Genomic DNA, 24698 nt, shown 5'->3' with positions numbered 1-24698 from the left:
AAAACACCGCCGCGTTGAATTTCGCACTCGGCTCATCATCCGTCCGAGGGTCGATGCAAATCATCCCCGCGTTGTGGGGGAGCTGGCAGTGGTTGTCCTGTGGGGTAAACTCGCCCCCCCCCCCTCTAGGAATGGAGATGAGCACGGAGTGTTCCTCGGTGTCTCGTGGCTGATACACCCCGCAGCGTTCACCAGGGCAGCCTGCCGCACTCGAACCGCGAACTTCATGTCACCGCTGCTCATCAACTGTCCTCCTCCCTCCTACCCCCTCCCTCCCTCCCCCTCCCTCCCTCCCTCCCTCCCTCCCTCCTCCCCCTCCTCCCCCTCTGCCCCCTCCTCCTTCCTCTACCCCCCTCCGTGACCCAGCGTTGAACTGTGTCAAGTGGTGCGCATTTCGCGAGGCCGCTGCTCCACGCTGGAAAAAAAGACCCCCAGGCGCCTCTCTCGTCCCTCCTCCATAATTGAACAGAGTGATCTTCCGCACGAAACGTTGACAAGGTCCCATTCGGATGTCTTGGCGCGTGGCTTTATAACAAAAAAAACTACAGCTGACCCCACGATGGCTTCAGGGACAGTTTTATTTTTTTAGTCACCATCTCCGACATTGAGGACATGGCCGCCGCTGCTGCTGCTGTTGCCACTGCTGCTGCTGCCGCTGCTGCTGTTGCTGCTGCTGCTTCTGCTGCTGTTACTGCTGCTGCTTCTGCTGCTGCTGTTGCTGCTGCCGCCGTCGCGTGCAGCCATCAACTGGAATCAGAAGGTCGATCTGGAACCTGGGAGGGGGGGGGGGGGTAGAGAGATGGAGAGCGATTCTGAAATATCAAGCTTCATAAACAGGTCCCTACATCAATAACAACAACAATAATAATAGTCGTAATTAAAAACACATGCAATGTATTTCTTCCGTTAAATATCCGTAAAATATCGATTTTTAGAGCGGGGGGGGGGTCAGATCACCCAATTCTGAACCCCTCCTAGCTCTTGTATCTTCCCCTTGCTGGTCTCGCTCCCTCTCTCGCTCGGCGTCACGAGGGAGTCATCTTGACCTTGGCCCCAGAGACCGCCCATGCTGACACGCGAGACCTCCTCACCGTATTGACCCATAACCCCTGACCCCGGCGTGACCCGGTTCCCCATGTGGCCTCATGGCTGAGCCAAGCCTACTCGCCCATCGGAGGCCCCGTAAACGTCAGATGGCCAGCAACAAACAGCACGACGGAAGTGTGAATCGATACTGAGCGAACGCACGTCTTGACTTGAGCAAGGTTTATAGGAGATTGCGAAAAGAGACGATGGGAATGAAAAATGCTCAAAATGGCAAGCCAGCAACAAGCAGCACGAGCGAAGTTGTAATCGATGAGAATTGACAAGTTTTGTGAATTTATCAAGGTTATTATCAGGGAAGAGAGATGACGGGAGGAAGGACTTCCAACGTGGAGCAGTGCGAGGGAAGAAGCAGAAAAAGAAGTGGTGTGACCTGCTGTGTGGTGAGCGGGTGGGTGAGTGGATGTGTGGGTTCATAGGCGAGTCAGTGGGTGGGTGAATGAGTGTTTGAATGGGGGAGCGGTAGTGTAGCAGTTAGCGCGCTGCGCTATGAACCTGGCGACCCGGGTTCGATTCCCGCTCACGGCCAACACCGGTGACGATGATTTGAACCGGTCCTGGGCCTTCTCTAGGTCGACTCGGCCTGAAATGAGTACGTGGTGCGGTGTGTAAACATCGCCACTAGGAAGACAAAGGTGGTCGGGCGTGGTGCTGGCCACCCCCCCCCCTCGTGTACCGTTCCGGCCTTCATAGGTGCTCGCTAACAGCACTTGTCTCTACAATCTGTTAAGGCTATGCGGGGGATCTTTTTGCTTGAGTGATTGAGTGGGTGAGTGAGTTATTGAGTGGGTGAATGAGTGGGTGAATGAGTGGGTGAATGAGTGAGTGAATGAGTGGGTGAATGAGTGGGTGAATGAGTGGGTGAATGAGTGGGTGAGTGAGTGAGCGGGTCAGGGATTGAGTGCGTGAGTGGGTGAGTGGGTGAGTGAGTTATTGAGTGGGTGAATGAGTGAGTGAGTGAGCGGGTCAGGGATTGAGTGGGTGAGTGATTGAGTGGATGAGTGAGTTATTGAGTGGGTGAATGAGTGAGTGAGCGGGTCAGGGATTGAGTGGGTGAGTGAGTGTTTTGACGTGTGGTGGTGGTGGTTGAACACAGTCTGGATGACGCGGTGAGCGTCTGATAAAGACCGAGTCCTCAACACGAGTGGAGGAATCGGCCGAGTGGAGTTCGCGCGAGCACTCAACCCACGGCAGTCGTCGCGAGAGAAGTTCAATTCCAACCACAACGCGCCTCTTTCGCAGCGATGACGGGGGTGGGGGGGCGGGGGGGTGGGCGGGGGGGGGAGACAACACAGGCAGCAGATGTCCCATCAGATGGCCGACGTTGATGTACCGGAGGTGCTCGTATGGCCGCCCCCCTGCATCGGCAGCCGCTACCGATCTGTCTCAGCGTCTTCGCGGAATCATTCGCAACGCCCCCCCCCCCCCCCCCCGACTCCAACGCACGAATGTTCGGGCTTGCTGAACGCAGCGGGCTCGAACCAGCTGGTAATTGTCGGCGTGAAGGCGCGGGAGGATGTTACGAATGGCCGAAATGTGAACAAACAACCAACTTGAATTCCCTTGGGCAATCCGGTTTGATGTGATGATTATTGTGCCAAGAATCTCTCTCCCTCTCCTTTTCACATGGCACGTGACGAGCAAGTGACGACACATCACAGCGTTGTGTTGTTCATCTTGTCCAATGCTTCGGGAGTAACTGATTATGTAACTCACGATGCCTTGGAGCGTTCGAACCTCCTACACGCACCGCCTACTGCACCATCGCTACACTCGTTGGTAACTCGTGCGGATGCACACAAAGGGCAGTGGCCGGTTACGTGGCGAGCAGATCACGCATCGTCACATTCACAGAGGGGTGACTTTCATTCCAGTCCGAGCCGATCTTCTTCTTCTTCTGACGAAGGATAGCGGCTGGAACGTCGCCAGGATTTGGGCCGAGAAAAATGAGCAGCAGCAGCAGCGACGACACCATCAGGGCAACAAAGGAGGGGAATTCCGAGACTACGAAGATGCTGAGAATGGCGAATGAGGACTTCAAAACCGGAATGAGAGGGAGGCCGAACAGAGAATGGCTTGGTTTAACACGCGGGCTTTCAGCGACCAATATCATCCATAATAGAGGGGGTTTTTGTTGGGTTAGATCGTGTGAATATATAAATGCGTCGTCAAACCCGCCACCATCCGACACCGCCACTTAGTAAGGATTGTCACTTAGACAGGAACGTGGCCAATTCGTCACTAGTACAGCACCACCGGTGTGTTGGAGAGCCAAGCCACAACATTTGCAATCTGAGTACGACGTTTCGCCAGTAATTACAACGAGTTTCATCAGGCGGACAGCTACATTTGTGGAGAAATCCACCGTGACGAATGGGTGGAGAAGTCCACCCATTCGTCAAGTCCACCGATTCGTCAAGAGAATGGCTTGACCACGACATCACAAGACATTGGGGGCCGTCCATAAATGACGTCACGCGATTTTGGAAGATTTTTGACCCCCCCCCCCCCTTCGTCACACGGCGTCACAAAAAGTCAGCCCCCCCCCCATAAAATATGACGTCACAAAGCTCTGCTCCCCCCCAAAATAAAATATGCTTCAAATCGCTTCAAATTATTGTCATTGTAGTGCGTCACCATTGGAACCTCCTTTGCCAGAAGCAAAATATGATAATAGTTTTTTTACCCTTTTATCTGGCAACAAAAATCAATTATCATATTTTGCTACTGGCAAAGGAGGTTCCAATGGTGTAAATGCTTTCCCCGAGCTCTCATACTCTGATGGTGCATTTTCTTTGAGATGTGCGCCTTTTGGCGTCATCTGGTCCAACACCATGTGAGACTAGGCTCTAAGGAAAGCTGTCTCTGGTGTGGAGCAATCAACTTCAAGGACAGTGCATACATTATCAGAGTTGTGTTTTTTTTTGCATTCCGACCGCAGGTATTGTGGTCAATGCAAACATGACTCCTTGTAAAAAAGGTGTCAGTTTTGTTGCCAGATAAAAAGGTAAAAAAACAATTATCATTGTAGTGCGTATTTAATTTACAGCTGCACTCTGATGTTGTAGGAGAAAACATTAATTAAAAAATGTATTTAATTAAGTAGAACGTGTTGTCCATATTTATTTAAAGTTGCGCATTTTGATGTGACGTCACATTTCTCACCCGCCCCCCCCCGTCGTCACACATCGTCACAAATGTCTGACACCCCCCCCCCCCTTAGGTGTGTGACGTCATCTATGGACGGCCCTTTGGTGCCAGGAGCACAGGACAGAGGAAAGTGTAAACAATAACAACAATAACAACAACAAGCGAAACGCGCATTGGCCGCCTACTCCGGGCTATCTGCCCATGGATCGTGGTGATGACGACGATGATTTAGGAATCAATTCCACATCTGCCTGCGGATGTGCTCAGCCCCAAGGCTCGCGTGCACGTGGAGCCGATGGCTCTCCCAGCTTTGCCCGCTTCTGTGCGAATACACAGCAGTGCTGCAAGGCATAAGATCTAAGTCCAAAGGTACCCTTCCCCGGGTCAATCTAGCTTGATCTGGTAACAAACGACAAAAAATATATAAAGACTTGCAGATGCTCGCTTAATCGACTGCCTTGACCGGCTTGCGAGCGAGCGAGCGTGTGTGTGTGTAAACGTCTGCGCGGCTGATTTCCGACAAACGCGGCTTCCCTAATGCGTAATGGGTGCATGATGCGCCTATAACCGGCAGTGTGGGCTCCATTAGGCAGGCTATATTTATTAGGCTATTTCAAAATCAACATCCCCCCCCCCCCCCCCATTACTCACGCGCCCGGCACACACGCGGGCCCGTTCGCGCGCACCGCCACCACCACCTCCGCAAAGCAGCGTGCACATTGATCGTCCGCTTCACAGCTGTTTGCCTTAAGTGCGCCGTGCCGCTGGGGTCAGGCAACGCATTGTTTATTTTATTCATATTAAGCGCCCAGACGGCCGGAAATGTCAAACTTGGACCGAATTCACTCTGATGAGATCGATGCGCCCGCAAGCCTCTGCCACGCGCGCGTGTGTGTGTGTCAGTGTGTGTGTGTCAGTGTGTGTGTGTCAGTGTGTCAGTGTGTGTGTCAGTGTGTGTGTGTGTGTGTCAGTGTGTGTGTGTCAGTGTGTGTGTCAGCGTGTGTGTGTCAGCGCGTGTGTGTCAGTGTGTGTGTGTCAGTGTGTGTGTCAGAGTGTGTGTGTCAGCGCGTGTGTGTCAGTGTGTGTGTCAGTGTGTGTGTCAGAGTGTGTGTCAGTGTGTGTGTGTCAGTGTGTGTGTCAGTGTGTGTGTGTCAGTGTGTGTGTCAGCGTGTGTGTGTCAGCGCGTGTGTGTCAGTGTGTGTGTGTCAGTGTGTGTGTCAGAGTGTGTGTCAGTGTGTGTGTCAGTGTGTGTGTCAGAGTGTGTGTCCGTGTGTGTGTCAGTGTGTGTGTCAGAGTGTGTGTCAGCGTGTGTGTCAGTGTGTGTGTGTCAGTGTGTGTGTGTCAGTGTGTGTGTCAGAGTGTGTGTCAGTGTGTGTGTCAGAGTGTGTGTCAGTGTGTGTGTGTCAGTGTGTGTCAGCGTGTGTGTATCAGCGCGTGTGTGTCAGTGTGTGTGTCAGTGTGTGTGTGTCAGAGTGTGTGTCAGTGTGTGTGTCAGCGTGTGTGTCAGTGTGTGTGTCAGTGTGTGTGTCAGCGTGTGTGTCAGTGTGTGTGTGTCAGTGTGTGTGTCAGTGTGTGTGTCAGAGTGTGTGTCAGTGTGTGTGTCAGAGTGTGTGTCAGTGTGTGTGTCAGTGTGTGTGTGTCAGTATGGAGGATGTGGAGCGGAGTGGACTTGCCGATGACTGGTACCAGCGGTGTCAAGATCGGCCTCAGTGGAGGAGGCTCGTGAAGGACGCTACTGGGCAGTTGGAGGCAGTCGCCCTCCAACAACAACGGAGGGCGGAGGAGCGACGCTCACAACAACGAGCAGAGCGCAGGGTGGCTAAAGCACAGCAAATTGGCACAGTATGGGGCACAGGTGGTGCAACAGCCAGTCATCTCAGTCATCTCAGTCAGTCGACCCGTGGCACCTGGGTCTGCCCCGTGACCTCCTGCCAGCGGGCGTTCGACACTTCACGTGGCCTCAAGGTGCACATAGCCTGGCACAAGCGTCTTGGTGATGTCACCGCCACTTAGTGGCGAATGGCGGTTGTTGTTGTTGAATGTCTATGATTGTGGGTGTCTATGATTGTGGATGTCTATGATTGTGGGTGTCTATGATTGTGGGTGTCTATGATTGTGGGTGTCTATGATTGTGGGTGTCTATGATTGTGGGTGTCTTTGATTGTGGATGTCTATGATTGTGGATGTCTATGATTGTGGGTGTCTATGATTGTGGGTGTCTATGATTGTGGGTGTCTATGATTGTGGGTGTCTATGATTGTGGGTGTCTATGATTGTGGATGAGAGCGACAGGAGAGTGCGCGTGCCGTGATTGGAAACTGCCTCGCGTCTCGTTGAGGCCTCACAAATCATCGCGGCTGTCCCGACCGGCTCCTGGACAACAGCCGCTTTCACTCAAGAGCACATCAACAAAAGCACCCCCACATGTTTTGGCGACATCACCCGTTGTTGTTTTTGTTGCTTTTGGTCGAGGGCACCCCGGGATGAACACGGAGCTGGGGGTTCACCTCTCTCCACGGCGAGCTGCCGAGAGAGAGAGCGATCATCACGCGCCAGAGGGGAGGGAAATGGGAGCTGGGGGAAAGACACTCGGAGAATTTAAATTAAGCGCCGGTGGTGGCTCCGCTGCTGCTGCTGCTGCTGCATGCCACTGCCGTAATTATCCGGCGCTGTGGCGGCTTCAGCGAGGTTTGGTGGATATCACACGCACAGAGGTGTTGCGACATGTCCTTCCCGTGGGCGTGGAGAATGAGCCGTACCCTGGACGCCAGGAGAAGGCGGCAGAGCAAGTTGCGGGCTCATCTCCGTGCGTGCCATCTGCGCGGGATCGAGTGTTGCCCCCTCGCGCGTGTGGGTTTCCCTACGGGTGCTCCGGTTTCTCCCCACGTGTATAACAAATACTCGTCACTCGTTGGCGGAAGGGAGCTTCGTCTGTGCGTCTCTGAGTGTTGTGAATGGCGCAGCGTTGCAGTTGCACATATGGCGCTGCTTTAAATAAAACCCACGAAATATTAAATTTCAAAAAGGACTCAGTGAATGCTGGAATGCATCTTTACTAATGTAAAGTGATTTGAGTTTATTTTATGTACGTTTTATTAGGTGTTATATCACCATCATCACCTTTACAGCATGCTGACCATTAAATGACAATGTTATACTGGTAGGAACCTCCTGGTTACACCAGCCCACAGGGGATTATTGTGTCCGTCCGTCGTGCATACAAAAATGGGAGGGGTGGGGCTGGGTGGAGAGGAGAGGATGAGGAGGGGCTGGGTGGGGAGGGGAGAGTTGGGAGGGGCTGGGTGGGGAGGGGAGGGTGGGGTGGGGCTGGGTCGAGAGGGGAGGGTGGAGAGGGGAGGGTGGGGACGGGCTGGGTGGGGAGGGGAGGGTTGGGAGGGGCTGGGTGGGGGGTGGGAGGGGTGGGGCTGGGTGGGGAGGGGCTGGTCACCCCGTGGTGCCCTTATAAAACTCAACGTTTAACCTACTCACGCCGGCTTGTGCCCGCCCTCACAGTCGGCCATATTTGCGGAATACACCACGCCGCCGTTGACCCTGGCCATTGACCGAGCAACCCAACGTTCCTACCAGCTCCCTTCGCAGGAATGTGTTTTCGTACCGTAATTCCCCGATTCTCGTGTTTGATATCAACGGGCATGTCAAAAAAGAGCCGCGAGTGTTGTCTACAAAAGGAGTTTGATATTTACATCGCTTGTAAGCGCTCCGTGAAACTGCCAACATCCTCAAACAGCACAAGACATTTCTACCTTCACTGACACCTCAAAGCGCAGCCCCTGCAATTACCTACTCACGACATTGCTGCCAGAACGGCCTCCGTTGCAGGGAGCCCTGAACGGCCCCTCGAGAGCGCATTTGGCCCGATCGTCCACGCTGGCCGGATAACTTTGGAAGTGGCGGAGGGTACCCACACTTTACCCCACTTTCCCGATCTACAGCGACGGACTCATTCACACCGCTGGGTAAGCGGAGGCATTTGGAGGCAGTCGATATGAGAGAGAGAGAGATGGGGGGGGGGGGGGTTTAAAAACTTTTCCCCACTATTTCAACCGCCGGCGCCGGGAGGTGACCTCGATCCGCCGAACCTCTGGGATTCTGGACTGCAATCTGCTGAGCGTGGCAAAGTAAGCGAGAAGCAAGCAAGAAACATGCTTTCATATTGCGCACTTTTATGAGTTAGGTCCATCACGAATGCGCGCGAGAGGTAACAGAGAGGCGTGGAATGCGTTCACGCGCGCGTAGGAGCGCCACACCCAAGGCGAGGATGCCTTCTTCAACAGACGCTGAGTTCGTTTCTTTGTGTTTTTTCGTAATAAACACGGAACCCTCCATGCCGCTGTTGTTGCTGCTGCTATCACAATCGCTGAGAGAAGAAGAATAAGAACGTGAACTATAACCTCCCCCCTGTTCCTGATAAGCGCACCACTGGCCCATCGCCGTGCCTCGTTTTCCATCCGTATTTGTTTAATTTTTAATAATGTAGGTTTTTGGGTCAGATCGCGTTATTCATAAATGTGTCGTAACCTTCCACCACCCGACACGGCCAAACAGTAAAAAAAATGTGTCACGTTTTTCAGAAGACGTGACACATTTTTTACTGTTTTGCCGTGTCGGGTGGTGGAGGGTTACGACACATTTATGAATAACGCGATCTGACCCAAAAACCTTTATTATGAATAATATTGGTCGCGAAAGCCTACGTGTTAAACTGTTTGTTTTCCTTTCACATTTGCTGTTGTTTTGTTTAACAAACAAACACAAACTAATCCAGTAACCGTGACCAACCGCGGGTGTTTTTGTTGTTGTTGTGGCCCAACATTAATAAAACTCGCACCGACAAAGCCGCTCATGAAGGGCAATCACAGCTCACAGGGACGGGGAGGGGGGGCGGCCACGTGCCGCACTGGGGCGATGTTTGGAGTGTCACGTGAGTGATACGTGAAGAGCGAAAACAAAACAAGCAGACAGCACGGTCTGTTTCACACATCTCTCCCTTAACCGCACGCAGTCCGAGCAATCGTCAAGCATCACATCGGCCACACGGCCTGCTAAAAATGCTGGGTGTGTTGGGTGTGCTGGGAGTGTTGGGAGTGCGTTATTTCATCAGCGTTTGGTTTAACACCAGCACACTCTGCCCCAATGCTGGCACGTCACGAGATGTGTCTAGCCAAGGACGCTCTCCGCTCGACAGAGTTCTGCGTGAGATGCAGGACTCTGTGAGACGCGGTGACTTGCAGAGCACGGCGACATGTCGGTCTAAGCAGTCAAATGCCTTCATCCTAGCATCTCTGCCCTTTGTCTCTGCGTTAAACAAATAACATTTGAAACCAACGCTGTCTGGTTCAGTCACTTTTGTTTGTCCCCACGGTCGTAGCTGGGTGTGCAGTTTGATGAAGGGAAAAAAACTTTGATTAAAAAAAGAATAATAATTAGAATAATAAACAAAAATAATACCACGAGCATTAACCGTCCGTCGCTTCATGAATAATTCAAGCCACTTTTATGAATGCGATTCACCCACGATCATTTTACGCGACGACAAATGCAAATTGGGCAAATTGGCGGCCCAGCCACAGCCGCGTTGAGCCTTAACCGTAGATTACAAATTCTAAATGTCCTATTATTGTACCGTGGGCGAACGTACAAATCATAATAAATTAGAATTGTAGGTTCGCAAGTAGCCATTCTCGCCGCATCTCTCTTCCCCTGAACGTCGGCTCGTGGAGTGAGGCTATTTACGACATCTATTTAATTCGCTGGTCTATTCCCCCTCCTCCCTCCCCTCCCCCCCACATTTAATTTTACGACGGCAAAAACGTCGCGCGAGACGCACGCGGAAAGTGAGACATTAAGCATAACACATTTTTCCTGCGGGGACAGCTTCGCGTGAGATGAATCGCATTGCTTTGAGGGACACGTTGGAGCCGGGGGACGTGAGGCCCTGTTTATAACCGCCACGAATTCTCGGCCCAGTAAGACAAACGCGCATCACCTTATCTGTCCGGAGATTTACTGAGCGGCACCACTGCGTTTGACGCGTCAGCCCGCCCCGTGTGCGCACGTGACGGGGAGGTTGATTGACCAGGGCAGTGACTGCATCGACCCGGTCATCTGTTAACATTTGCAAGAATCGGTGAGCCGGCGACGCTGAGATCTTGGGTTCCAGAGTTCAGGTTTCAGCCACTGATCACGTGATTGAACCGCGTCGATCGTTTCAGCAAGAGAACGACTCACACACAGAGACAGACTCACTCAGACAACCGCAGAGACTCATACAGACACCCAGCGGCTTCGAGACCCATAGACCAACGCAGATGGCCAAACGCTTAGAGACTCGGAGCCTCAGAGATCCATAGACTCACGCAACGACACACGGACCGCCACAAATAACCACAGACTGAAATAGAGACCCATAGACTCACACAGACCGAGTTGCGATGAAACCAACTTCTCACGTGTCTGAGTTGATCGTCTCAGCATGAATCGCCTACGACTGCAGACAAAAAAACGCCATCACATCAAGATTTTGTTGTTCTGCAGTTTATTTGGCTGCATTTCAGCTCAGGGAATTTAAAGTATTACTTTGACGGTCACGTGATGATCGTTATTCTCTGTGGCAAGGCGAGTGGGAAAGTGCTTCCCCTACTGCGTTGCAAAAAGGTCCCTTGATGTGACCTCCGAGGTAGCTTTGTGATATCCGTTTGGGTGGGCCCATCTCGAGCACACACAACATACACTCAATCGCACTCACATACACACAGAATTCACCCGTATCGCCTGAACAGACTGTTAGGCAGGTGCTGTTAGCCAGCACCTATGAAGGCCGGCACGGCACACGAGGAGGTGGGTGGCCAGCACCACGCCCGACCGCCTTTGTTTCCCTCGTGGCGACGTTTACACATCCCGCCAAGTGCTCACTTGAGGTTGAATCGACCTCGTGGAGGCCCAGGACCGGTTGAAAAATGTCGTCATTGGTGTTGACCGTGAGTGGGAATCGAACTCAGGAAACACCAGGTTATTCACGCACTCCAGCCATGACACACACACACGCGCACACAGCACACGCTCACTCATAACACACAAAGCTGATGGCACGGAATCCAATTAAAATAATCTTTAAATGGGCTCAGATTAAAAACAATTCTCATTTCATTTCAATGCAGCCGACGATTTGCATTCCGAATTTCCACTGCAATTCATTCTGCAGGCCCCTGCCGCGCGCACCGCCTGGCTCTCTGTCCGAAATCCACCGGGCGTGTCACAACAACCCCCGCCAACCAACCTCCTTCGCGTCTTTCTCTCTCTCTCGACGCGTGCGAGCGTGCCTCCTCTCGGCTTGATTTATTATTCGAGCTGGGATGTCCGATCACCGATTGGCTCGCACCGATCATCCGTCCGCTTGCTCAAATAGCCGGAGAGGGGCGAGGTTGCGAGCGGGCGAGCGTGCGGTAGGAGCTGAGCGCAGAGCGCAGAACGGTGGCGTCCGCACATCGCGAGGTGCCCCCAGCGGTTCCCGAGATCCCGGGGGGCGGGGGTGGTTTGTTTTCTCACTTGAGGTGTTCTTTTTATTTATCATGTGGTAGCGAAGCACAGTAGACTCAACGGCCAAAAAAAAACCCGACGTCACGCATTCAGCAACAAACAGCACTAGGAACTTTCGATTTAAAGCTTTCGTGACTGCAGGGATTCATCTTCTTGGTTCTTTCGGTAAAGTCACCATTCAGACACTGTCTTTCCGACAGACCTGTTCTTCACCTGAGGACGGCTGCTTGCGTTGTGGCCGAAACGTCGTGAGAATTATTTTATTATGTTTTATTTTTATTATTTTATTATGTTTTATTTTTATTATTTTATTATTTCCCTTCTACGTGACTTTACCGAAAGAACCAAGAAGATGAGCACTAAGAACGTTTTGTGAATAAGTTCAGAGTTGTAGCAGGTTTCGTTTTTCTCCTTCTCTTCAATTTCGCACGGTTACAATTGTTGCGAGAGCTTGGGAGAGAGACCCGTTCATGGCAGGAGATTCCACACTGGAGGCTGATAGAAAGAAGGTGATGTGATCTGGAGCGTGGTGAGTGGGTGGATTAGTGAGTGGCTGAGAATTAGTTTTGTGAGTGAGTGGATGCACATGTAAGTTAGTTGTTGTGCTCTGAAGTGTGGTGGTTCAACAACATTGTTGACGAGACGAAACAGTGAGTGTCTGGTAGAGACCGAGACGTCAACGCGGGTCAAGGAATCAACGAGTAAAAATTCACGGGAACAATAGCCACGGAAGTAGCAACACAAGAGTGATAAGGAGATGGCTGACTACTGATGAGTGACAGGAGTGAATCGATGATTTCTGGACCAGATATGAAGCTCACTGCTTCACGTGCAATTCTATCAAGTACAGCGAGGCCGGGTCTGGATCATTGCCACGGTTAAAACTTCGCCCATTCTCGCCGATTGCACAGCGGCCAAATCAGTATTAGGTGGGCGTTGCGAGCAGTGCTTGATTAAGCTAGTGCGGGCCCTGTAGTATACGTTATAAAGGGGCCCTAAATGAAAAAAAAACGTAAATATTGAAACACACATTTTTTACTTGCATAGCAAAGTAATTGTATTTTTTTCATTTGCTATACAGCCAGATAATATATCCTTAAACACACAGTCGCTCATAAAAGTTGAAGGCAGGATAGTACTATGGTAATAGAGCAAGTGCAGAATCACTGAACCGGAATTGATAGCTTGAAAACATTTAGCGCGGGGCCCTTGAAAGTGCGGGGCCCGTAGCATTATGTAGCTGCTTGTGCCACTAGGATAATCCGGCACGGGTATCGAGGGGGCCACCGCTCCTTATCGTTCGGGATTAGATCACACGGTTACTGTCACGTGGGTTTATAATTTGTAAAACACCCGAACCAGATGGGCGGCGAAATAGCAAGGGAGTTGACAGTACAGCAAGTAGGATCGTCAACCCAACTACGTTTGCAACAGAAAAAAAAACAATCGACCGTGTATACGCTATGAAACCTCCTTTACCAGTGGCAAAATATAGTAATAGGTTTTTACCCTTTCAACTGGTACAAAACTCACACCTTTATACAAGGCATCATGTTTGCAATAACCACAACACAAGCAGTCAAAATGCAAACAAAAATAAACAACTCTGAAGATGATAATGATATGCACTGTCCTTGAAGTTGATTGGTCCACACCCGAGACAGCTTTTCTTAGAGCCTAGTCTCCATTGGTGTTGGACCAGATGACGCCATTTTGACTGCTTGTGTTGTGGTTATTGCAAACATGATGCCTTGTATAAAGTTGTCAGTTTTGTACCAGTTGAAAGGGTAAAAACCTATTACTAATCTACCGTGTCTTCGTTTGTGTGTCGTTGCCGGTACTCGGACGAACGCCACAGAGCCCGCTACACCACAGGAGCAGTCGTGTTTTTGCCTCCGAGGACCGCATACCCAGGAGGTTGTATTGGGTGGCTGGTTGGCTCATTGTCCCCCGCAGCAAAGAAGGGACCTGGGTTCGATTCCCGACTCGGGCGTCCTTCTCCATGGAGCTTGTATGATCTCTCCCTGTACTGCATGCGCTTCCTCCGGGTTCCTTCCGTAGATAAACGACATACAACGCGACTGGCATTGGCCAGGCAATCGAATGCTGTAGATAATAAACCTGTAAATAACTCCACGGGGATTGCACATGGGAACTTCACCCCCTACCGTGACAACTCACCCAGCCTCAAGAGCGTCTTGAGTCTCGGTGAGGTTTTCCCCGTGTAAGCGAGCACAATAAACAAACAACAATAGGCATTAGACAATGACATCGCGTCGTTGGCGCGGTCCCTGGTGAGGCATGAGATGGGGGCCCACCCTTGTCTTACCCCTGTCTTATTTATCCACTCGACTGAACCACCACCCCCCCCCCTATCTCTCTCCTCTGCTCTGTGCAGTTGCACCACCTGCACACTTCGACTTCGCTCGATAGCTTCGCCGCCGATGCTTTTTTTTGTCGGCGGGTTTCCCTCCCAGCAGCACCGCGTGCCGATCGAGACGGGCAGACGGCTCAATCGGCAGGCCGAGCGGCTTCGTGATGCGGGGAAGCGCCGGGCAGGGCCACCCTCTCCCCCCCCCTCCTCTCCCCCCCCCAGAGATCTCGTCTCATCCTGCAAGGCGGAGGTCGCTCTGGGGAGAGGCCTTCCCAGCCACGCGCTCCATCACGGAGACAAATGTGGCGTTTGGGAAGGGAGGGGATGGGTCGTTTCTCTGCAAGGGGCTCGCTACACGGATGGGGAAACACAGCAACTTTGTTGCCAACTTTCGAGTGAAGTTATTCGTGCACTGTGGCAGCAGCAGTAGCAGGAGTGAGTCGCGTTATCTCACCGCAGCCGCTGGTTTTTGAGGGTCGCGTGAGAAGCTATTGGACTGAGACGAGCGGTTGGCTTTTGAGTGTTCAGAAATAACTGCACGTGGCAAGCCCTTTTGTCAATGCCGCTGTTGGATGGAGGCTTCTCCGCGCCGTGTCCGGCCACTCGAATTGTTTGTCTGATTCCAGTGCAATCACTGTTGGCTTCGCACAAGAACGATAGTCATTTTATCACGTGGGCGCCGAGTCCAATGAACCGTCATCAATCTCGCTCGAGCCCTGCTTGGCCCCAAGTCAGATCACCGATTTTGGCACCTTTTATCCCAGTTGCGTAATTATTTTCGATGTATTTTTTTTTTACTTTGGAAAATTTGGATCGTGGATGCGGTCACGGAAGTTTTTTAACGTCCACTGTTGAGCGAACGGCGCGCATACGCAGGGTCACAACAGCCGCAGTGATCACCGGGGCAGCCTGCCTGATCGGAACCGCGCACCTTTGCAACGAGTTAAATTTTGATTTAAAGCTTTCGTGACTGGTTGGTTCTTTCGGTAAAGTCACGTAAAAGGGAAGCAATAAAATAATAAAAATAAAACATAATTTATTATTTTATTACTTCCCTTCTACGTGACTTTACCGAAAGAACCAAGAAGATTTGCAACGAGTGTCGAACGATCTTCCGCTGGACCGTGTCGCCACCCCATATTCAAACGTAATGCATTAACGTCACATATTGACCATTTTCATTAGATTACAAAAAACAAATTCTCCCGGTGAAGCCAAGCAAAGCCCCTTCACCAGATCCATCACGGGTATTTGATCTGCGGTTCGCTTGACTCACGTCCACAGCGGAGTCTCGGGTCAAATCGTCGCCGTCTGCGCGCGTATGTGGTGTGACGCCAGGGCGCTACGCCCCGTGGCACCAGCTGACGTGCCGCCGAGCGAATGTTGTGAAACTGAATTCGTCAAAAGCCTCCCCCGTCCAGTTCCCGCGTCACGTGGCGCTCTTAGGGCCCTGGGCAGGCACTTGACCCCCCACGTAAGGCGAAGCTGCCACACGGCCCTCGATGGCTCCATACAAATGCACGAGTATAATGCCATCGTGTTTGAGGCTGTATCTGCATTATATTTGCTTTGGTATATTAAAAGTTTGTTTTGAGATACGGCGTGGTATGTGATGATAATCGATATTTAACTTCATTTTTCTTTTTAAACTTTTTTTTTAATATATCATTTTTATATTGCCGTTATGATTTGCTCGCTACTTTTTTTTATTTCGCTTATCTGTTATTATTTACTATTGATGTATTCTACTGTCAGAGAAGCGGTGGTGTAGCTTTGTTGATGAAAACCCAATTTAAAAGCTTATTGGCTCTCAGGGTACTTCAAAAGAAACTGTACAACCGCACCATGCTCGCCATTCGCTCCTACCTTAAAACGGAAACCGTGTGTGGTAGGTTGACGTTTCGGGCAATGGCCCTTCTTCAGAGCAGACAGGAAAGCTACTTGAACAAATAGAAGTATGAAAAAGAAGAATATATTTCACCCTTTCTGGCAATAAATGTTCAAACACCAAATAGAAACCTTTGGTAAGGAATCGAGTCTGCATTAACCGCACGTACTTGTAATAAACATGCAAACAAAACATGCTCTTTGGAATTGATTGGCCTCCACCAGAGACATCCTTCTTCATGGTCTAATCTCACCAGTGTCAGACCAAAACACGCCAAAAGGCGACGAGTAGAAGGACAATGCACGTATCAGAGCATTTGTAATGAGACGACATCCGAGACACAAATCGTACAAAGTTTCTTGTTTATTTCTCGACTTAAGTACAGGGTTACGGAATAACATAAGCGCCGGGTTACTTTGAGCTTAGCCACCCATACGGCCACATCAGCGACGTACACGATATAGCTGACTGACTATATAGTGACTACAACGACGATAAAGACTGTATAGCCGGCTGGTTATGCAGCGACGACAACAACGAAGATGGCAGCGATGGCAGCGACAACAGCCAGGACCCGAACCCCCACGACAGCCCCGAACCACCGTTTGCCTCTCCCTTACATCCCTCCAGCGTGGCCAAGCCCCGCCCCTTGCCACGCCCCACTTCTGGAACTCTCTCGCTGGTTACAGGAGCTTCCAGATTGATCCCCGCCTTGACCTTGGCCCAGTTATGCCCTTCTTGAGGTTACTTATATGTGTGCCGTTCTATAACGCACCCATACCCGTGTTTAGCTCCCATGGTCAACAGATGGCACCCTGTCGCTACACATTTATTGTTCGGGTTGAGCAGCTATATCATGGGGACCTTCATACTTTGATACTGGAAAAAATGTGCCCAGGATAGAGACGTTTACTGTTTTTAGCTATAGATTGGACTGTGGGCCTCTAAGACGAGTAGAGATCAAAGTTGGCAGGTGAACAGGATCAGTAGACATTACGTCGCAAATTGACCCTTGAGCAATTGAAAGCTATTTGAACGAACAGATTTCAATTAAAATTTGATTTATTATGTATCTTGAGCGCTTAATAGTTTACAGATATTTGTCAACCCCTCCTGGATGAAGGCCTATCTACACTGTGTCACTGTGTCGATTTGTTTGACCATATTTCACCACACTGGTCACATTGATGGAGGGGTGCGGGGGGGGGGTGCCCCGGGATTTGTTCAGATGCCACTCGCCGCTGATGTGTGCCGTGGCCAGGAATTCAACTCAGGGGACAGGGTCACGCGATTTTGGACGATTTTTGACCCTCCTCCTCTCTCGTCACACGGCGTCACAAAAAGTCAGACCCCCCCTCAAATATTAAGTCACAAAACTCTGCCCCCCCTCCCCCAAAAAATAAAACATGCTTCAAATCGCTTTCAACTATTGTCATTGTAGTGCGTATTTAATGTGGCGCTGCACTCTGATGTTGTAGGAGAAAACATTTATTAAAACGTCTATTTAATTAAGCAGAACGTGTTGTCTATATTTATTTAAAGTTGCGCATTTTGATCTGACGTCACATTTCTCAACCCCCCCCCCCCCTCGTCACACATCGTCACAAATGTCTGACCCCCCCCCCCAGGTGCGTGACGTCATTTATGGACGGCCCCTAACTGCATCACCGCTGCGCCATAATTCTACACGTGGACAAATGCACGATCGAATCTTGCGTGACTTGAACACTTTTCAAAAAATATTTCATTGAGCCCTTTCATCAGGCAACAGCCAGATTTGTGGAGAAGTCCACCTGTTTTTGTTCCTTATATAGAGGCGTAGATGTGTTGACCACACTTCTGCGCTCTTGCGCAAAGTGGGGGGGGGGGATTAATGAGCCAACGTAGATTATGCATATGCATTATACGAGCACGAATCAACAGTGCATTGATTGCCAAAACCAAATCAAAGCACAAATCAACAGTTGCATTGAATGTCAAAACCAAATCAAATAACACGAGCATTGAAACTGCCCAAGTGATTAAAACGATCAAAATACCGTACATTGCGGGAGTAACTGATAAACTAGCCAGATGTTTGGAAAAACAAAACACCCGAGTCAGATTTGGCACGGTACATAACATACGGAAATTAATATCTGGTACAAAATATGTTTTACCGAAGCAAATGTTATGTTGGGCAAACAGGACGAATGATCAGCACGATACTAAAATAACATCAGATAAATATAAAATACACGTAGATAGAATTTTTTTTTTTAAATCACGACGTTTCGATCGCAACACGATTGCTTGTGTTGCGATCGAAACGTCGTAATTAAAAAAAATTATATCTACGTGATTTTACCGAAAAATCCAAAGAGTATGAATTCCTGCAGTCACGAAAGCTTTATGTCAAAAAATATTAAATACTCCAAAATTCAACTGTCAGCAATAGCAGAATACGTGTGCCAACGAGGACACTCAATTTATTTTGTTAATGTTGAAGTTCCGTGCAAAACTAGCTACTACTGGCCAAGACTAATTAGAGAATCTATCGAAATTTAAAGAAATACAAACAATTTGAACCGTTCGGATTACTACCGACTTAGTGCTGCGTGGAAGCGAATCATCAAATAATCCATTGTTTAAATGCATGTCTATACAGAGCACCATACTTCAATAGGGATCACGGTTGATACGGCTAGTTTAATACACACAATGGAAAGGAAGGACAAGATGAAAGGGCTCGCATAATGCGCATGCATAATGTACGTTGACTCAGTAATCCCCACTTTACGCAAGAGCGAAGAAGTGTGGTCACCACATCTACGCCTCTATATGAGGAACGAAACAGGTTGACTTCTCCACAAATCTGGCTGTCGCCTGATGAAGCTAGATGTAATTATTGGCGAAACGTCGTACTCAGATTGCAAATGTTGTGGCTTGGCTCTCCAACACACCGGTGGTGTTACTAGTGACGAATTGGCCACGTTCTGTTCACGTGACAACCCTTACTAGTTGGCTGTGTCGGGTGGTGGCGGGTTTTAACGACACATTTATATATTTATGCGATCTCACCCAAAAAAACCCCTCTTTTATGGACCCTGTATATTCACACGAACACTTTCGCTGAGCTGAGCACCAACAAAATAAGAGCTGTACCTTGCTATTGCAACAAAAAAGGCAAATCACTTTACTGCGGGACGTTTTCTTCTCGCGAAAGCTTTGCCCATCATCACCGAACGGAGCCCGCCTCTCTCTCTCTCTGCATGGCCTGACTCCTCTCCCACCCGCGGTTGCGAGAGACGCGTGGAGTTGATATCAATGCTCGTGCATGCAACGATACCCCAGCAGCGATGTATTTTGCGTGCGCTGCGTCTCCCCCGTCTCTCCCGGCGTTAGGGCTGAGGTTCGGCAGGATAACCCAGAGCTCGACCTCGGGGGTGAACAGACGCGACTCACTGCAAAGATTCAAATCTAGAATCACTGCAAGAGCTGAAGCACCTGGGTTCGACGCCTGACTCGGGCGACTTGCCCCGTGGGGGTGTTATGTTTCTCCCACCGGGGTTTGCACGGGTTTCCTCCAACAGGCAAAAGAAGAACGCGGTGCAATGTGAATGGCACTGTCCCCAATGAAGCAAAATACTCGGAGATGGGTGAACACCCAGGCGTGACCTGGTGCAGCCTTCTGCTGCTATGCCCCCTCTCCGTACGCCTCCACCCCCCGGCCGTATTGTTGTACTGGACTTCTATGGTCCCCACTTTACCAACCCGATCGTACCGGCATGGTGGTTTCGTAATGGGCTCTCATCCAGCAGTGGATAACACAGCAGGGATGTACTTACAGTCGCGTTAACCGTGACTCGTTAACCAGGACAGGACACAGAGACCACAATCTATACAAATATTAACTTATAAATATAAAAAAGTCAATGTTTTTAAAACTTTATTTTATTGGACAGAGAACAATCAAACGCTGATGATGCATTCAATGTCAAACACCGATCCCGAGTTTGCTTGTGTACACAGCACACGTGAATCTAGGGCAGCTGCAGTACAGTGGTGAGTGCGCTGTGCTACAGAGTTCAATGCCAGTGACGAGTCTCTAAACCCGTTCTAGTACTCCCCTAAGGTGCGGTGTGTGTAAGCGTCGCCATTCGGTATACAAAGGCGGCCGGGCGTGGTGCTGGCCACCCACCCATTCGTGTCCCGTGCTGACACTCACAGCGTCAACAGCACTTGATGAGTTAATGATGACGTCACCCTGCTGCTGCTCTATATAAGAACGGGAGACAGAGCAGAGCCTCACCATTCTGGCGAATTGCCCGATGATGCTGGATGCAATTACCAGCGAAACGTCGTACTCAAAAAAAAATTGTAAATGTTGTGGTTTCACGCTTCAACACACCGGTGGGCTAAAGCAGTGAACTATTTGTCTTTTGTCAACGTGACACTTTTTTACTGATTGTCCGTGTCGGGTGGTGGAGGGTTACGACACATTTATAAATAACGCGATCTAAACTCAAAAACGTTGATTATGAGCACTTGTTCTGAAAAGTCTGTTGAGGCTATTCGAGGGTTTGTTTATCTTTGTTCTCACTAAGATGCTTCACAACAAATATCTGCCAGTTCACCAGCATTGTCAAGCAGTCCTGACTGCTGATGAGACACTGCATGTCAAAACCAGTCCGGAGTTTGCTTGTGTTAAACCAATAGCAGCCGTACTCTTTGGCTCTTTCGATAAAGTCACGTAGGTATAAAATAAAACGAATTGCGACGTTTCGGGCGCAACACAAGTGTCCATCATCAGGTCCGTCATCAGACGGGCGCTTGTGTTGCGCCCGAAACGTCGTGATTTATTTTATTTTTCTACCTACGTGACTTTACCGAAAGAGACAAAGAGTATGGAATCCTGCAGTCACGAAAGCTTCAAATCAAAATTCAATAGCAGCCGATTAGATGCACTCACAGAGAGCCGTGTGGCTGATGGAATGTACATATTACATATGATATATATTAAAGTGGGGAGCGGTAGTGTAGCGGTTAGCATGCTGCGCTACGAACCTGCCGACCAGGGTTCGATTCCCGCTCACGGTCAACACAAGTGAACCGGTCCTGGTCCTCCCCTAGGTCGACTCAGCCTCAAATGAGTACCTAGTGTGTAGTAAACATCGCCACTAGAACGACAAAGGCGGTCCTGGCGTGGTGCTGGCCACCCACCCCCTTGTGTGCCGTGCAAGTCCTTCATAGGTGCTCGCTAACAGCACTTGCTCCAACAGTCTGTTAAGGCTACACGGGGGATCTTTGTCTTTGTGCATAGCATATATATGTTTTACGTGGATCGACAAACATGGGAAGGATGCGTCGTGTCTGCTTCGTTATTATAATGAAACAAATTGTGGTTCAAATCAAATACCGGGCTTCTTAAAAACGTCGCCCTGCGCCCTGTCCAAGTAACGAGAGTAGAGAGTCGAGAAGGCGTGGAGAGATGCAATTGTTAGAATTACAACGAGAGACACACGGAGAAAGGAGGAGCTCGTGCATGAGAGGAAACGCGGCAGGTCAATGACCACGTCCAGACTGTTGAGAAAATTAAGTTTGGCTTGGGCAGGACGCGTCGCCGCTTGACAGGACGACACCTGATGGCGGGCGAGAATAACGGAATGGCAGCCCAAGGAGGGAGGGGGGCGTTGTGTGCCTACGACGATGACCGCCGCGGAGATGGGGCCGTGAGATCGGCTCGTGCGCGCGGAGTGAGATGGGTTGCGAGTAAGAGAGAGAGATGGCGACGGCGTGGGAAGGCCGTTGTCCAGCGGTGGAGAGAACATGCATGTTGATGATGAAGACGAAAATGATGATGATAATGATGATTAAGATCACAAACATTACCATAGGCCATCAATCACCATCATTACAATCATCTCACGGTAGTTCCATTATTCAGCAATGAACAGGCAATGTTCAATGACGATGACAACAAGAATGATAATCAAATTATTTCGATGATCATTATTACTTCTAATGATATTCGTGTTAACGATGACAACGACGTTGTCGAGACAACAATTTCTTACGCGGACATTTTTGTTCTTCTGATGACGCTAATAAAAAAAATGTCACGTGATGACGACGTTCTTTACGCTCAGAACGACGACGACGACGACGAACCCCGTGGGCCCCCATCGCCCCGCCACTGCGTCCCCGTCTCTCCCGCGTCGCTCAGTAGAAGGCATCGATGCTCGCGTTGCGGAGTTCCCTCTCGCTGGCGAACTCGCGGTATCGGAACCTCTGCATGGCGCCGCGGCACGCGCTCTGCGCGGCGCGCGCGTCCTCGAAGCTCATGCTCCACCGCCACTTGCGCGCCACGGCGAGCGAGCGCAAACTCTCCACCACGAACCCTCCGGGCCCCTCCCTCTGACCCTGGGTCATGTCCCGCACCCAGGACAGCACGGCAGCGGGCAGCTCAATGTCAGCGAAGCGGAACATGTCTCGCGTCGTCTCCTCGGGCCTGCTCACCAGGTCCTCGTAGCGCACTGCCATGTAGGCGTCCTCTCAGCACGCCGCTCCCTTCCCTCCCCTCCTCGTCGACCGCCCACGCTGCTCGCCGCGTCCTCCTCCGCGACGCCGGCGCCGATGTCGTCCATGCCGCGGCAGATCATCTTCATCACCTCGACGGCGTCCAACTGCTGGTCGACTTTGGCGCGGCCCAGCACCATTTGGTCGTCACCCGCCAGGGAGTAACCATTGAGCTTGCGTCGCGACGAGAGGACCGCGCGCGGGTCCCTGACGAGGTGGATGATCTTGAGACGCACCGCCGGGTCCGCGACGAGGGGACGGAGAGAGCTGATGTCGAAGAAGCGCACGCTCTTGATCACCATGTGCCGCCTCTGCTCGCACGCGCGGCCGATCCCCTCGAAGGGGGCGCTCCCGCACGATCGCCAGCACGGGATGCCCGCGCTGTTGTTGGCCACCGCGGCCGCCGCGGCCGGACACGCGGGGACAGTGCAGAGCGCCGCGCTGGTGTGGAACATGAAGAGCGAGTTGAGTCGGCGGGGGTTGTCGATGTAGAACTGGAAGGCCGTCTCGTCACAGGCGGACAGCGAGCGCAGCAGGTCGCGCGTGGCGCCTCGCAGCGCCGACTCACGAAATTTGGACAACTTGGTCCAAATGTGCTTCATGGGCTCCATCAGATAGAAGACGCCAGGGTGCTGGTTGAAGAGCTGGCCCAGGAAGGACGAGCCAGACCGCCAGCTGGACAGGATTAGGGTGTTGGTGCGAGGCGGGGGTTGCACCGTTGCGTCATTGACATCCATCGCCTGCCAGGGCCAGCCGGACAGCTGGCCCGGCTTGTGGAAGAACACAGACACGATGCCGGTCAGAGCCAGAGCGAGCGTCCACAGGAACAGTCGATGGGTATATGGACGCGCCATGGCGATAGCGAGCTACAGATTCTGAGCTCTTTCCTGAATTCTCAACTGAAATCTCTCCCTGGACTGTCGACTGAACTCTGCACTCAACTGTCCCCTGGATTATTGTCTGAGCTCTTTCCCAAACGCTCTACCGCGTTCTCTCCTGAAATATACACTGACTTCTGTAGTGAGCGCTTTAATAAACTCTCTATTGGTCGCTCCCGGACTTCTTTCTCTCTCTATGTCCTCTTCCTTTGGACTGCACTCTCTCCTGAACTATCTGTCGCTCTCTCTAGATCACTCTATTATACACGTACAAATCTCTCTCTCTCGCTATGTTTCTCTCGCCCAGGCGGGGTTGCTGGCTCTTTTGCGCCGTTCTGGCCTTTATAGCAGCTCGTGAACTGCATTTACCCCAAAATTCCTTACAAGGCAATACTGGGGGCATCATTGTCTCTGTCGGCCCCCAGAAAAAAAAACTGTTTAATCCTCCAAACCCATTCTCTGAACGGGTCACGACGGATCATGTTTGAGGAAGCTACTCTCCTGGAACAATCCATTCTGAATGTTTTTTTCATTTCTTTAATCTAAAAACTAAAGATCATGAGGGACGTGCGTTACGTACTGGCGGTTGGATGGAAAACGATTACATATGTTGGCCGTGTTTGGCTTCCAGATTATTACAAAACAACAGATGTGCATCAACAAAAGGAGACGAGGAAGGCGATCATTGGGCAATTATTGTTGAAATGTTGGCGTGAATTTCTGTCCAGTTTTTGTTTAAAGCCTGAGAAGAGACCAAATTGGTGATTTGAATTACGCTGTCCAGCCAGCCCATGCAGGGTGCCTCTATCATCTTAGTCGATCTGTCCACTCGGTTACAAGCAAACTGTGGGTGTTAAAACAAGGGCGATATACGACGGTTCCGTGGAAACACACGCACCTCGCAGAATCAAGAGCCTAGCTTTGATCCATGTCTCGGGCGCATTTACGTGCGGAGTTTGTATGTTTTCCACCCTCTCCCGAGTTGTGCCTGGGTTTCTTCCAGGTTCTCGGTTTCCTCCCAGATATAAACCACACACTAATGTAACCGGCGTTGACCAAAAACGTCCCAATACTGAAATATCCCGCTGCAAATGACTCAATTGGGATCACACACAGCAGCAACAGCAGCATGAGCAGCTACATCGCGAAAACTGAGCAGGACCCTCCTTAAAGATATATCTTGAGACTC

The 24698-nt window shown here is 50.7% G+C and overlaps 1 protein-coding gene across 1 annotated transcript; it reads right to left on the bottom strand.

Annotated features, from left to right (window-relative positions):
- Positions 1-22274: 22274 nt before the first annotated feature.
- Positions 22275-23485, bottom strand: LOC133354751 (carbohydrate sulfotransferase 4-like). Its single transcript, XM_061571834.1, is given in 2 exon segments — positions 22275-22622; positions 22625-23485. Coding segments are annotated over 2 exon segments (1209 nt in total).
- Between the last annotated feature and the right edge of the window lie 1213 nt (positions 23486-24698).

Source organism: Lethenteron reissneri, chromosome 48 (genome assembly GCF_015708825.2).
Source record: "Lethenteron reissneri isolate LAM-NWPU_2019-01 chromosome 48, ASM1570882v1, whole genome shotgun sequence".
Taxonomy (NCBI): domain Eukaryota; kingdom Metazoa; phylum Chordata; class Hyperoartia; order Petromyzontiformes; family Petromyzontidae; genus Lethenteron; species Lethenteron reissneri.
Note: the sequence above shows the minus strand (reverse complement) of the source record. Positions and strands in the feature narration are given on the sequence as shown.